The sequence below is a fragment of the Pseudophryne corroboree genome (genome assembly GCF_028390025.1).
Source record: "Pseudophryne corroboree isolate aPseCor3 chromosome 3 unlocalized genomic scaffold, aPseCor3.hap2 SUPER_3_unloc_19, whole genome shotgun sequence".
NCBI lineage: Eukaryota > Metazoa > Chordata > Amphibia > Anura > Myobatrachidae > Pseudophryne > Pseudophryne corroboree.
Genome location: NW_026967507.1, coordinates 2,166,908 through 2,181,382, shown reverse-complemented (window position 1 = coordinate 2,181,382; position 14,475 = coordinate 2,166,908). Strand labels below are relative to the sequence as shown.

Sequence of the window (14,475 nt, the reverse complement as noted above, 5' to 3'; positions counted from 1 at the left end):
GCCGCATCCCGGAGGAAGGCAGTTTACCTTCCCCGGCTCCGCGACCTGCCCTGCAGCATTCCGGGGACTTCGCTGTGTCAAGGACGGAGCGGCATGCTGGATCCGCACTGTGGGAGATTTCTATCCCGGTGGAGGAGAGCTCCGTCCCTGTGCAGCTATTCACTATGGCTGCCAAGCCACGCCCCCCCCTATGATTTTGAGGTTTCAAATGTTTCATGCAGATGGACCAGAAAACCCACAAGGAAATGGTCCCCACATCCCAACAAAGGAAAGTCCAGGGAGTCAGTGGCTGTTATGGTGTGGGGTAATTTATTTATTACCAGTTATTTATACAGAGACTACATGTCCACTGACACTAGTCCTTGCCCCAGTGGAGCTTACAATCTATATGTACAAACACATACATGTTATGGTTACAATTTTTTGTTGAGAGACCGTTAACCTTCCAGTATCTTTTTAGATTGTGGGAGGAAACCAGAGCACCCTACACATGCATGGGGAGAAGATGTAAACTCCACACCGCTATTGATTTATAGGACACCTCATACATCTGCAGACATCACTGACCGGCGGACGCAATGTAATCTGTCATGTGTATCAGTTACACCCATTCATGTCATGCAGTCACTCAGATAGGTGCGGTCTCTTTTCAGGAGAACAATGCTCCACTAGATGGGTCAGTAGCCACAAGATTATGGCTGGAGGAGCATTTCCCTGAGTTCGCCATCATGAGTTGTCCTCCTCATTCTCCTGATCTGTACACAATAGAACACATGTAGGATGCAGGGCTCCGTCACCAGTGAGTATTAGAGAATTGCAGACCATTACTACCATTACTCAGGAGGCATGGTGTACAGTATCTACACAGTACTTCAGAGAACTTGTGGGGTCCATGACCTATGGCTGGAGGACCATTTCTCTGAGTTGTCCTCCTCATTCTCCTGATCTGTACGCAATAGAACACATGTAGGATACAGGGCTCCATCACCAGTGAGTATTAGGGTATTGCAGAACATTACTCAGGAGGTATGGTGCACAGTATCTACACAATACTACAGAGAGCTAGTGGAGTCCATGACCCATTGTGTTGCTGCTGTAATCCAACATGTTACCAGATGGGTGTCTCATTATTTCTGGCATGAGTGTATAATAGAATAAGGAAACTGCAGTAAGTCTCACACATGAGCGTTCTGTCCCAGTCTCATGTCACATATCTGTGGCTAGTAATATCATAACATAGTAATACCCTGTGTCTGGTACTTTGAATTGCCCCCATCGCTCAGTGATACATGTACCCCTTTACTAACACTTCATACATTTGATAAGATAAACAGATAATAAGCATAACTATACTTTTACAATGCATGGTAGCTTAATGGTTAGACTTCCCTCACTGTGCTGGGTCCTAGCTGTGTGCATATATATGTTCTCTCCCTGCTTGTGTGGGGTTTCAATTGGTTACTGTGGTTTCCTCCCACAAAGTTCAAGAACAGACTGGTCAATTGTTTTCTGACAAAAATGGAACCTGTGTGATATGGAATTAGATTGCAAGCTCCAGTGTGGCATAGACCAATGTGACTGATTAGTTAGAATAGCAACTGTGCACAATCAAGATGGCTGCCTTACTTTACACTAATATGTAACGTGCTGTCAATTCTATTGGGAGAAAGGTGCTATACACAAAATGTTATCAGTTTTCTAATATATAAAAAGTGAATTCAACAGTTTCATGTCTACCAGCTACAGGAAATTCATCTATGACTCTCTGATGTCTTACACGGGTTCTCATCTATGTGACTTCTCTGATGTACAGTTAGAGCTGATTTACGTGCAAACCATTTCCCACACTCAGAACATGGAAATGGTTTCTCCCCCGTGTGACTTATCAGATGTGAAACAAGATATGATTTCCTTATAAAACATTTCCCACATTCAGAGCATGAAAATGGCATCTCACCTGTGTGACTTCTCTGATGTATAGTTAGAGCTGATTTCCGTGTAAAACATTTCCCACACTCAGAACATGGAAATGGTTTCTCCCCCGTGTGACTTCTCTGATGTGTAACAAGATATGATTTCCTTATAAAACGTTTCCCACACTCAGAACATGAAAACGGCCTCTCACCTCTGTGGCTTCTCTCATGTGATACAAGAACTGATTTAAGAGTAAAACATTTCCCACATTCAGAACATGGAAATGGTTTCTCACCTGTGTGACTTCTCTCATGTATAACAAGATGTGCTTTCTGTGTAAAACATTTCCCACACTCAGAGCATGAAAATGGCTTCTCACCTGTGTGAATTTTTTGATGTTCAACAAGATATGATTTCTGTATAAAACATTTCCCACACTCAAAACATGAAAATGGTTTATCACCTGTGTGGCATTTATAGTGTCTTACAAGTTGAGATTTCTGCATAAAACATTTCCCACACTCAGAGCATGAAAATGGCCTTTCACCTGTGTGACTTCTCTCATGTGTAACAAGATGTGGTTTCTGTGTAAAACATTTCCCACACAAAGAGCATGAATATGGCTTCTCACCTGTGTGAATTCTTTGATGTTCAACAAGATATGATTTCTGTATAAAAAATTTCCCACACTCAGAACATGGAAATGGTTTCTCACCTGTGTGAATTCTATTGTGTTTAACAAGACTTGATTTCCGTGTAAAACATTTCTCACACTCAGAACATTGATATGGACTCTCACCTGTGTGAGTTTTTTTATATTTATGAAGATATGTTTTCTGTGTAAAACATTTTTCACACTCAGAACATGGAAATAGCCTCTCATCTGTGTGACTTGTGTCACGTGATAGTTTATGTGTAAAACATTTCCCCCGCACAGAAGAGGAACTGACTGTATCAGAGCTATGGTCTGTACTATGTGCAGCAATATGTGAGTTACCAGGAGAACATTCCTCAGGAACAGAGGGATCAGATGATATATCTGCACTGTGAGGTACTGGATGTATATTTAGGGTAATGCAATTTTCTTCTGGAGAACCTCGTGTGATGTTCTTATCTTCTAATTTACAATCAAGACGTTCCTCAGAGGTATTTCTTGTATTGCGTCCATCTGGTAGAAATAATTTAGATAACTTAGTATCCCACAGCACAGGCGTCATTAATTGATGTCACCCCTATTCCCATAGGCCTGTGGTTAGTACACCCTAACGCGGAATGCGTTGGACGTGCTACCTATCACATAGACATAATACTGGAGAAGAAAGGAAAGAAGGGGAGAGTTTGAGAGATCATAGATTTTCCTCTATTAATACGATAGGTTATTGGTACTTGCTTTAGTTACTTCAGAACATGTTCCCTCATAACATACAGGTATTTAGTAAATCATGTATGTAATCCATGTGTCCTACTAGTGTGCATCTCATTATAATGATGCAGTAACATGATAACAGATACTATAAGAAATTGTGGAAATGTAAGGATAGAAATGAGTGATTACACATTGTGTATGTTACACCGGCCAAACTCGTTTGCTGCTTGTGATAATTAATATGAATGTTTGCACTTGATCTGCTCACACTCAGTAATACAAGTGTCATGTCCAGCAGATCGTGATGTAATAAGTCAGTCACTGTGACACGGATGTGACACCGTCCTAGTGCCAGTCATCTTACTGATCACACCGCTACTTACACACCATAACTCTTCTGTATAGATACACACACCTATAACCCTGGAGTGTTGGGAGGAGACTGGTCAGATCTCTGGGCTGGATACATACAGTGACATGATGTGAGGGGGAGAGCAGGAGTATAATAGGGGCTGATGGCTCCTGATGTATGAGATACACCAGAGAGTGTGGGGAGGAGACTGGTCAGATCTCAGGGCTGGTAACACACAGTGACATGATGTGAGGGGGAGAGCAGGAGTATAATAGGGGCTGATGGCTCCTGATGTACGAGATACACCAGAGAGTGTGGGGAGGAGACTGGTCAGATCTCAGGGCTGGTAACACACAGTGACATGATGTGAGGGGGAGAGCAGGAGTATAATAGGGGCTGATGGCTCCTGATGTACGAGATACACCAGAGAGTGTGGGGAGGAGACTGGTCAGATCTCTGGGCTGGTAACACACAGTGACATGATGTGAGGAGGAGTGGAGTATAATAGGGGCTGATGGCTCCTGATGTATGAGATACACCAGAGAGTGTGGGGAGAAGACTGGTCAGATCTCTGGGCTGGTAACACACATTGTCATGATGTGAGGGGGAGAGCAGGAGTATAATAGGGGGTGATGGCTCCTGATGTATGAGATACACCAGAGAGTGTGGGGAGGAGACTGCTCAGATCTCTGGGCTGGATACATACAGTGACATGATGTGAGGGGGAGAGCAGGAGTATAATAGGGGCTGATGGCTCCTGATGTATGAGATACACCAGAGAGTGTGGGGAGGAGACTGGTCAGATCTCAGGGCTGGTAACACACAGTGACATGATGTGAGGGGGAGAGCAGGAGTATAATAGGGGCTGATGGCTCCTGATGTACGAGATACACCAGAGAGTGTGGGGAGGAGACTGGTCAGATCTCAGGGCTGGTAACACACAGTGACATGATGTGAGGGGGAGAGCAGGAGTATAATAGGGGCTGATGGCTCCTGATGTACGAGATACACCAGAGAGTGTGGGGAGGAGACTGGTCAGATCTCTGGGCTGGTAACACACAGTGACATGATGTGAGGAGGAGTGGAGTATAATAGGGGCTGATGGCTCCTGATGTATGAGATACACCAGAGAGTGTGGGGAGAAGACTGGTCAGATCTCTGGGCTGGTAACACACATTGTCATGATGTGAGGGGGAGAGCAGGAGTATAATAGGGGGTGATGGCTCCTGATGTATGAGATACACCAGATAGTGTGGGGAGGAGACTGGTCAGATCTCTGGGCTGGATACATACAGTGACATGATGTGAGGGGGAGAGCAGGAGTATAATAGGGGCTGATGGCTCCTGATGTATGAGATACACCAGAGAGTGTGGGGAGGAGACTGGTCAGATCTCAGGGCTGGTAACACACAGTGACATGATGTGAGGGGGAGAGCAGGAGTATAATAGGGGCTGATGGCTCCTGATGTACGAGATACACCAGAGAGTGTGGGGAGAAGACTGGTCAGATCTCTGGGCTGGTAACACACAGTGACATGATGTGAGGAGGAGTGGAGTATAATAGGGGCTGATGGCTCCTGATGTATGAGATACACCAGAGAGTGTGGGGAGAAGACTGGTCAGATCTCTGGGCTGGTAACACACATTGTCATGATGTGAGGGGGAGAGCAGGAGTATAATAGGGGGTGATGGCTCCTGATGTATGAGATACACCAGAGAGTGTGGGGAGGAGACTGGTCAGATCTCTGGGCTGGTAACACACAGTGACATGATGTGATGGCAGAGCAGGAGTATAACAGGGGCTGATGGCTCATGATGTATGAGATACACCAGAGAGTGTGGGGAGAAGACTGTACTGTACTGACAGAGGCTGTAGGATAAGAGATTGCTGTAGTGACTGAGCAAGGAGAATATGTGACTATTTTCTGTAATAAGTGTTTATTACTCACCTGTGCTAATATCTGTAGGGGTCTCCTCCTCCTTACATTGCTGATCACCCCTCACATACGTCTCTTCTTCTCCCTTTGTGTCTTCTGCCTTCATATCAGTCACATACGTCTCCTCTTCTCCCTCTATATCTTCTACCTTTATAACAGTCACATACGTCTCTTCTTCTCCCTCCATATCTTCAGCCTTAATACCAGTTACATACGTCTCTTCTTCTCCCTCTATATCTTCTACCTTAATATCAGTCATTTCTTCACCCTATATGACCCAAATAACAATAAAAAGGAGATTTATGGTAGACTTACCATTGTTAAATCTCTTTCTGCGAGGTACACTGAGTTCCACAGGGAATAACATTGGGGTGTAAAGTTGGATCTTGATCCGAGGCACCAACAGGCTAAAGCTTTGACTGTTCCCAGGATGCACTGCACAGCCTCCTTTATAGCCCCACCTCCAGGCACTATAGCTCAGTTTCGTTAACCAGTCCAATGTAGTAGCAGGTAATAGAGACAGCAGATGTTAGTCACATAGAACCACGTTCTCACGACAGATGTACCTTGCAGAAAGAGAATTAACAACACTTCTGGCTTCTGTGAGGGGATGGACGGCGTGGCTCCGGGAACAAGCAGCTAGGCGCACCAAGTGATCGAACCCTCTGCAGCTAATGGTGTGCAGTAACCGAGAAACAGAGCCTTGAAACTCACAGAAGTAGGTCCTGCTTCTCTCCCCTCACTCCCACGCTGCAGAGAGCCTGTAGCCAGCAGGTCTCCCTGAAAATAAAAAACCTAAGATAAAGTCTTTCAGAGAAACTCAGGAGAGCTCCCCTAGTGTGTGTCCCATCACTCCTGGGCACAAAGTCTAACTGGGGTCTGGAGGAGGGGCATAGAGGGAGGAGCCAGTTCACACCCAGTGTAAGTCTTTATAGTGTGCCCAGCTTCCTGCGGATCCGTCTATACCCCCATGGTCCTTTTGGAGTCCCCAGCATCCTCTAGGACGTATGAGAAAACAACAATAAGTTCTTACCACAAATCTCGTTTTCTGCAGTGGGGTACACTGGTATTCCACAGGGAATAACATTTGGGATGTCCTAAAGCAGTTCCTCATGGGAGGGGATGCACTGCAGCAGGTACTAGAACACAGTGTCCAAAGGAAGCATCCTGGGAGGCCAAAGTATGAAAGGCATAGAACCTAATGAACATGTTCACTGAGGACCATGTAGCCGCCTTGCACAATTGTTCTGCGGATGCGCCACGTTGTGCCACCCAAGAAGGTCCAACAGACCGAGTAGAATGGGCCTTAATAGCAGGAGGAGCTGGGAGCCCAGCCTGCGCATAAGCTAGTGCAATCACCATTCTAATCCATCTGGCCATGGTTTGCTTAATCGCAGGCCAGCCACGTTTGTGAAAACCAAAAAGTACAAAAAGGGAATCTGACCTCTTGATGGAGGCAGTCCTCTCTACGTCAATACAGAGAGCCCGTACCACATCCAAAGACCGCTCTTTGGAGGACAAATCAGAAGAGATAAAGGCCGGAACCACAATCTCTTGGTTAAGATGAAAAGATGATACCACCTTAGGTAGATCACCAGAGCGAGTTCTAAGAACTGCCCGGTCATGGTGAAAAATCAGAAAGGGTGGACGACAGGCAAGGTGCCTAAGTCCGACACCCTTTTAGCAGAGGCAATAGCAAGTAAAAACACGACTCTAAGTGTAAGACAATTAAGATCCACAGACTCAAGAGGTTCAAATGGAGACTCTTGAAGGGCATTCAAAAAAACAGACAGATCCCATGGAGCTACCGGAGGGACATAGGGAGGCTGAATCCGTGAAATACCCTGAGTGAAAGTATGAACATCAAGAATACACGCAATTTTCGCTGAAACCATACTGACAAGGCAGATATATGAACCATGAGGGAGGCCAGATGAAGGCCTAAGCCCAGGCCTTGTTGCAGGAAAGCCAAAAGTCTGGAAGTACTGAATTTGTATGCATCATAATTCTTAGCAGCACACCAGGTGAAGTATGAATTCCAGACCCTGTAATAAATCCGAGCTGAGGCCAGTTTATGGGCTTTTAACATAGTTTGGATGACCGCCTCAGAGAATCCTTTGGCTCTCAGGAGTGATGCTTCAAGAGCCTCGCCGTCAAAGCCAGTCTGGCCAGGTCTGAGTAGACACAAGGGCCCTGAACAAGGAGGTCTGGGCGTTGAAGAAGTAGAAGAGGGCGCTTGATCGATAGACCCTGCAGGTCTGAGAACCAATTGCATCTGGCCCATGCTGAAGCGACTAGAAGTAGTATTCCTCTTTCTTGCTTGAACTTCCGTACAACCATGGGCAGGAGTGACACTGGAGGGAACACGTATGGCAGCTGAAAGTTCAATGAAATTGCCAGTGTGTCCATGAATGCTGCTTGAGGATCGCTTGTCCTTAATCTGAAGACTGGAACCTTGTGATTGTGTCGAGACGCCATCAGTTCTACATCTGGTAGGCTCCACTTGTCCACTAGGAGTTGAAAGACTTCCAGATGAAGACTCCACTCTCCGGCGTGAATGTCCTGATGACTGAGGAAATCCACTTCCCAGTTGAGGACTCCGGGGATGAACACTGACGATATTGCTGGTAGATGGCGTTCCGCCCAACTGAGGATTTTTGATACTTCCATCATTGCCATGCAGCTTCGAGTGCCGCCTTGATGATTTATGTACGCCACCATGGTGGCGTTGTCGGATTGTACTTGAACAGGCCTGTTTGGTACTAGAGGCAGGGCCAGTGTCAACGCAATGAACACTGCCCGCAATTCCAGAATGTTTATTGGGAGGAGAGATTCCTCCCTGGTCCACCGACCCTGCAAAGAGTGTTGCCCAAACCCCACAGACTGACATCTGTCATCAGAAGGACCCAGTTGGAGATCCAGAAGAGATGGCCCCTGCTCAACTATTGGTCCTGTAGCCACCAGCTTAGTGACAGATGAACCTCCGGAGTCAAGGATATAATTTGAGACCTGATCCGGTGATGCAGGCCATTCCACTTGGAAAGGATTAACCTCAGCAGAGGGCGGGAATGAAATTGAGCGTACTTCACCATGTCGAAAGCCAACACCATGAGGCCTAGTACTTGCATTGCCGAGTGTATCGACACTCTTGGCGAGAGAGGAAATATCTGATCCTGTCCTGCAGTTTCAGGACTTTCTCTGGAGACAGAAACAATCTTTGGTTGTGAGTGTCCAGTAGTGGTCCCAGGTGCACCATGCTCCGTGCAGGGACCAGCGAGGGCTTTTTCCAGTTGATGAGCCAACCAATGGGCTTGTAGGATTGGACAGTCAGTTCTAGATGTCTGAGGAGGACATCTTGGGAGTTCACCAGAATCAGCAAATCATCCAGATACGGCAGGACCCCGATTCCCTGACGGCGGAGAAGAACCGTCATCACAGCCATGACCTTGGTGAAGATCCGAGGAGCCATGGCCAATCCAAAAGGCAGTGCCTGAAATTGATAATGTAGGTTAACAATAGCAAACCGCAGATACTGCTGATGCGACATGGCAATAGGCATCCTGTATATCCAGGGAAACCATATAATCCTTGGGTTCCAGAGCCAGTACAATAGAGTGCAGAGTTTCCATACGGAATTTGGACACTCCCACAAATTTGTTCAATGATTTGAGGTTGAGTATCAGCCGGAAGGACCCATTTGGCTTCGGAACTAGAAACCGGGTCGAACATTATCCCCTGCCTCTCTGGGACAGAGGTACCAGCACTACCACTTCTGTATCCAGAAGGGATTGCACAACCAAGTGTAGAGTTTGCGCTTTCAACTGATCCGAAGGGACAACCATTGAGCAGAACTGGCGAGGGGGACATTTCTTGAAAGATAGTGTGTACCCATGAGAGACAACTTTCTGCACCCAGGCATCCGAAGTGGTCTTTAACCAGACCTGGGCGAACTGCAGAAGTCGGCCTCCCACCCTGGGGTCCCCCAGGGGGAGGCTCGCCCCGTCCTGCAGCAGGCTTGTCTTGTTTGGAAGCAGGCTGATGAGCAGCCCAGGATTGTTTAGGTTTGGACTTAGAGGTTTTGTAAGCACGAGCCTGTCTCTGGTACGTCTGACCGTTTGCTTTTCCTGGAGGTTGAAAGGAACGAAAAGTGGTACTCTTAGTCTTTGGAGCAGAAGGATTAGTACTTGGGAGAAACGCAGTCTTAGCAGATGCTAAGTCACTCACAATCTTGTTCAGATCCTCCCAAAAAGGATGTCTCCCTTAAAAGGGAGCACCTCCAAAGTCTTTTTAGAGTCCAGGTCCACCTTCCAGGACCTTAACCACATAATACGATGAGCCAGGATAGACATAGTAGACGCCTTGGCCGCCATAGCACCTGCATCAGAGGCTGCCTCCTGTCTATATTGGGAGGCTGTGGTAATATAGGACAGATATTGTCTGGCAGTGTCAGAAAAATCCTGGGGCAGCTCATCCTCAATTCCTTTCGCAGCCCAGGAGGCTGCCATAGGTGGTCTATGAACAGCACCTGTAAGGGAGTAAATAGACTTCAGGCATCCCTCCACACGCTTATCCATCGGTTCAGTGAGGTGACAGGCAGAGTAGATGACACCACAAGACGGGCGACACCGGCAGTGGAGTTTCCCACTTGTTACTCAACTCTGCAGGGATAGGATAACGAGCTAGCATCTTTTCAGACAGGGAAAATTTATTTCCTGGGGACGCCCAGGATTCCTGACGTATGTCAATGAAATGGTCAGAATGTGGTAAAACTACTTTAGTAACCTTCTGACGTTTGAATTTATCAGGTTTTTTTAGACGTACGAGTGGGCCCAATCTCATCCTCCATTTGGAGAACCAGCTTAATAGCCTCCACTAGGTCAGGGACAACAGCCTGGGTTGTAGATTCCTCATCAGAATCAACTGTATCAGTGTTTGACGGATCAGTATATTCCCCATCCTCATCAGAAGAATTATCTGAAATATTAGAGGATTGTGAGGAAGAAATGGCCCGCTTAGATGACCCCTTGGCCCCCGAGATGTGATGGGTGGTTTCTGAGGAATCAAAGATTGATATCATTTTTGCACCTGGGTAGATAGTGAATCCACCCATGGCAGGTTCACCACAAGACAATATGCGGCAGTAATGGCACAGGAGGTCTCACAGGGGGCGTAAGACGCATTACCAGCGTAGTCAGCATATTTGAAAATGCTGCACAGGGTGGTTCCTGATTGGCCACAGGTGCTGCTGGCTATCTGGGAGATGTATGGCACCCAGTGCCTGAACCAACAGCTAAAACTTCCCCTTCAGGTAAATCCGTGGATCCAGCACTGCATGATGCAGGAGCATCCACGGATTTCCCGCCCTGTGTCGCAGACATTATAGGGAACGTAGCCTTAGAGCGTGACAGTACAGTATAACCAGACGAACACAATACCTGCAAACAACCCTGTGTTATATGACAATAAATACAGAGCACAAACAGAGGATTTGAGCAGTATGAGGTGACAAACACAGGGAAAAATACAAAACAGTATATCCTGTGTAGCACTATATATATATATATATATATATATATATATATAGAGAGAGAGAGAGACCCTGACGCACCTAGCCCCCCAGGGTACAGAATATAGTGATATAAATAAGTGTGATACACAAGAATGAAATCCACACAGCAGCTGCAGGCACACTCAGTCACATGTATAATGCAGAAGTTATTATTACATATAAACAATAAAACTGCTCTGGACTAGTAAAACTACATATAGATATGAATGTATAGATATAAAGGAATGCACAGTAGATACTGGATGTATATCACAGGATACTTGTACTAAATATTCAGATAGCAATACACTTGTTCTTAACTAACACTGTCTAAAATGATGACATGTAGAATACTTTAGTGTCTGTAAATGCACAGCGCTGAGACAGGCGGATTACAGAGGAGACAGAGCCCTGCAGTCCCGGAGATCAGCCCAGCTAGTAATGAAGATGGCGCCAAAATCTCAGTCAGGGAGTGAGGGAGAGAGAACTGCAACTCCAGGGTGGGAACACCAGCGTAGATGGCGCCCGGAGCTGGGGGAGGGGCTACAGGTCAGCGCCTTATCCCCTCTGCTGGGCCTCACCATCGGGTACTGTGGAGTCTATGTGAAATGTATTTTTAGTAAATCCGACCTGTGCTCCCTGCCCTGGTGGATATAGTGGGGTCCCTGGGGGACTCTCTTACCTCCTCCCCGATGTGCGATCCTGGAGAGCATCAGTGGTGGCGTGCCAGATGACCGGTTCGCCTCCCTTGCAAGTACCCGGGAACCAGCCCCGGGAGCATGCAGCGCTGCTGGGGGAGGTGATGGAGCCGCAGCACAGAATGTCAGAGAGACATAACCAGTGCTGTGGCCCTTGAAGTCTTCTGAAAGAGCTCTTTTCAGGGCTGCCTAGCGCAGCCCCCCTGTTAGTGACCTGCACTGCAGGCACCAACTTACAAACTGAGCTCCAGTGCCTGGAGGTGGGGTTCTAGAGGAGGCAGTGCAATGCATCCTGGGAACAGTCAAAGCTTTAGCCTGTTGGTGACTCGGATCAAGATCCAACTCTACACCCCAATGTTATTCCCTGTGGATACCAGTGTGTACCCCGCTGCAGAAATAAAATATGCGATTTATCAGAGTTGCAAAAAGGGATGATTATCGGCTTTCGGCCAAGGGTGGTGGTATTTCTGACACAGCGCAGTGTGTGACCTGTCCGCGTGCTGCTGCGGTGAAGGCGTATCATGACTGGTAAATGGCACCATTGCAAATAACCGACATGGAAACTGTGGAGCACCACGTACCACTGATGTGAGAGGTGAATGTCGGCTATGAAGGTGCATGACGGCCGACCGACATGCTACACTGTCAAAATGAACCTGGGAGCTACCAGACATGTGTAAAATGATGGTCCAGCCCATCTTACTGCTGTCCATGCTGTATACGGCGGATACTCAGGCTATTAGCTGGTGCTCATAATAATGTGACTCAATTGTGTATTAGGTTTAGTTAGTTCCCAGATCGGCTAGGCTTTATTTTTAGGTTTTGTTTTTGTTCTGCACAATAAAACTAGCCACGGCTAAATTACAGGAAAACCCTGGAATGGTGTGCGGTTTTCCTGGCTGCTGCTTTGTGTTTGGAGGTGACCAACTACCCCAGGAGAGAGCACCCCTATCCTGATCTCCTCACAATTAGTGGAAGCGAATGTGAGCAACACAATGAAAATTGCAGCAATAGGAAAAGTTTATGTTGAAAATTGAAAGTGACAGACGCCAATCTGTTGTTTTGGACAACAATTTATATACAGTGAAATTCAAGTGGTGGCATCGGTAGATACTTAGAGAATGTAGATTCTGCTTCACACCTACACTCAAAGATAACATGGAAGATATAATTAAGTCTTTGCTGCAGGCTACCTCAGATCAACAGGAAGCTACCCCGGTGCAACTAGCCACTACTGAGGAAATCCACAGACCTCAACTGGAGCTTAAGGAACTTCATGAGCAACAGCACTAAGGCCACCAGGCCTTACGGGAGCTGGTACAGCAGCTAGCAGCCCGGTCAGGAGATACTTCCATGGACGTTCTAACTAACTCTAGCTCCATATGGGCCAGTCACTTTCTGGAAAAAGTTGACCCCGAGTGATGATGTTGAAGCTTATCTAATCACTTATGGAAGAACGGCTCGGTGAGAGAGTCAGCCTAAAGATCAGTGAGGAAGGTTTGTGCCATTGAACCTGTCTGGAGAACCTCAAAAACCCTATTTTGACTTGTGCCTGACTGATTGCTTGGGAGTCACAGTATTGGTCATGCCCATCAAGTTCACTGCTGGGAATACCAAACAGAAAAACCTCCCCGTTCACAAATGCATGACCTCATCCATCTCACCGCAAAGTGGCTACAGCCGGAGTCTCTGACAGGACCACAGATCATAGAAAGGGTTGTTATGGATTGATAGCTATGGCCCCTACCTACAATCCTGTGCAAGTGGGTGAGCCATGCAGTCCCTAAAACAGAAGACCAATTCGATGAAATTTTTGAGAGGTATATGACATCTGAGGAACTGATAAGTGCACCCCACCAGGCCCTAGTCCCACAACAGCAATCTTCAGGGACCACTGGTAAGACTCTTCCAGGGTAGAAGGGTGATCAGCAGTGGAATGAATCAAAGACTGTGGGTTTGGAACCTGGAAGTAGGCCAGCAGTGCCAGGAACGTTCCCACACCATAAAGAACTTGATAATTAGATCCAATGGTTTTGGTGTGGTGGTTTGGGCCATATTGCTGCTGATTGTTCACTTACCTCTGATCCTATGCAATGTGATACTGCTTATGTACATCGCAGAGTGTCTTTCTCTGCTCAGCTACCTGCACTGCAGACTGACAGGCCGAGACAGAGAAGCAAATGTGTATAGTCACTATAGAGGGCAACAGGGTAGAGGTTCTGTTAGATTCTGGTGGCCCGGTTACTCTTATCAAAGCTGAATTGGTGAAACCCTTAAAACATAAGAGGAACACTGTTGGTGTGACTTGTATACACTGGGATACTCGGTATTATGTTACTGCGGAAGTGAACATAGAAATGCAGTGTGGTGCTGCTATAGTCCCTGTGTGTTTGGTTCTTGGCTTGATGTATGATGTGATACAGGGGAGAAACTTTGCCCACTTCTGGAAGCTGTGGGAAAGCCTATAGGTTACAGAAGTAAATAACCCAGAACTGTGTGAGAATGTTACTGATACTGTGGCAGTTGAAGAGTCTGAAATGTGCCCTTTCTCAAGCATGATTGGGGAGCCGGAGAATGATGAGAGCAGTAGTGGATGATTGGGGAGCCAGAGGATGATGAGAGCAGTAGTGGATGATTGGGGAGCCAGAGGATGATGAGAA

At 46.7% G+C, this 14,475-nt stretch overlaps 2 protein-coding genes across 2 annotated transcripts in view; one reads left to right on the top strand and one right to left on the bottom strand.

The window, feature by feature from the left end:
• Positions 1-14,475, top strand: part of LOC134983582 (zinc finger protein 883-like) — a 246,888-nt gene that overhangs the window by 82,128 nt on the left and 150,285 nt on the right. The gene's annotated exons all lie outside the window — the stretch shown is intronic.
• LOC134983585 (gastrula zinc finger protein XlCGF26.1-like) overlaps positions 293-14,475 on the bottom strand; it is a 51,858-nt gene continuing 37,675 nt past the window's right edge. The window contains exons 5-6 of the mRNA XM_063949249.1: positions 5,582-5,837; positions 293-3,082 (exon numbers count right to left, since the gene is read on the bottom strand). Coding sequence (XP_063805319.1) covers positions 1,752-3,082; positions 5,582-5,837 — 1,587 coding nt within the window. The 3' untranslated portion in view covers positions 293-1,751. The remainder of the gene's footprint in view (positions 3,083-5,581; positions 5,838-14,475) is intronic.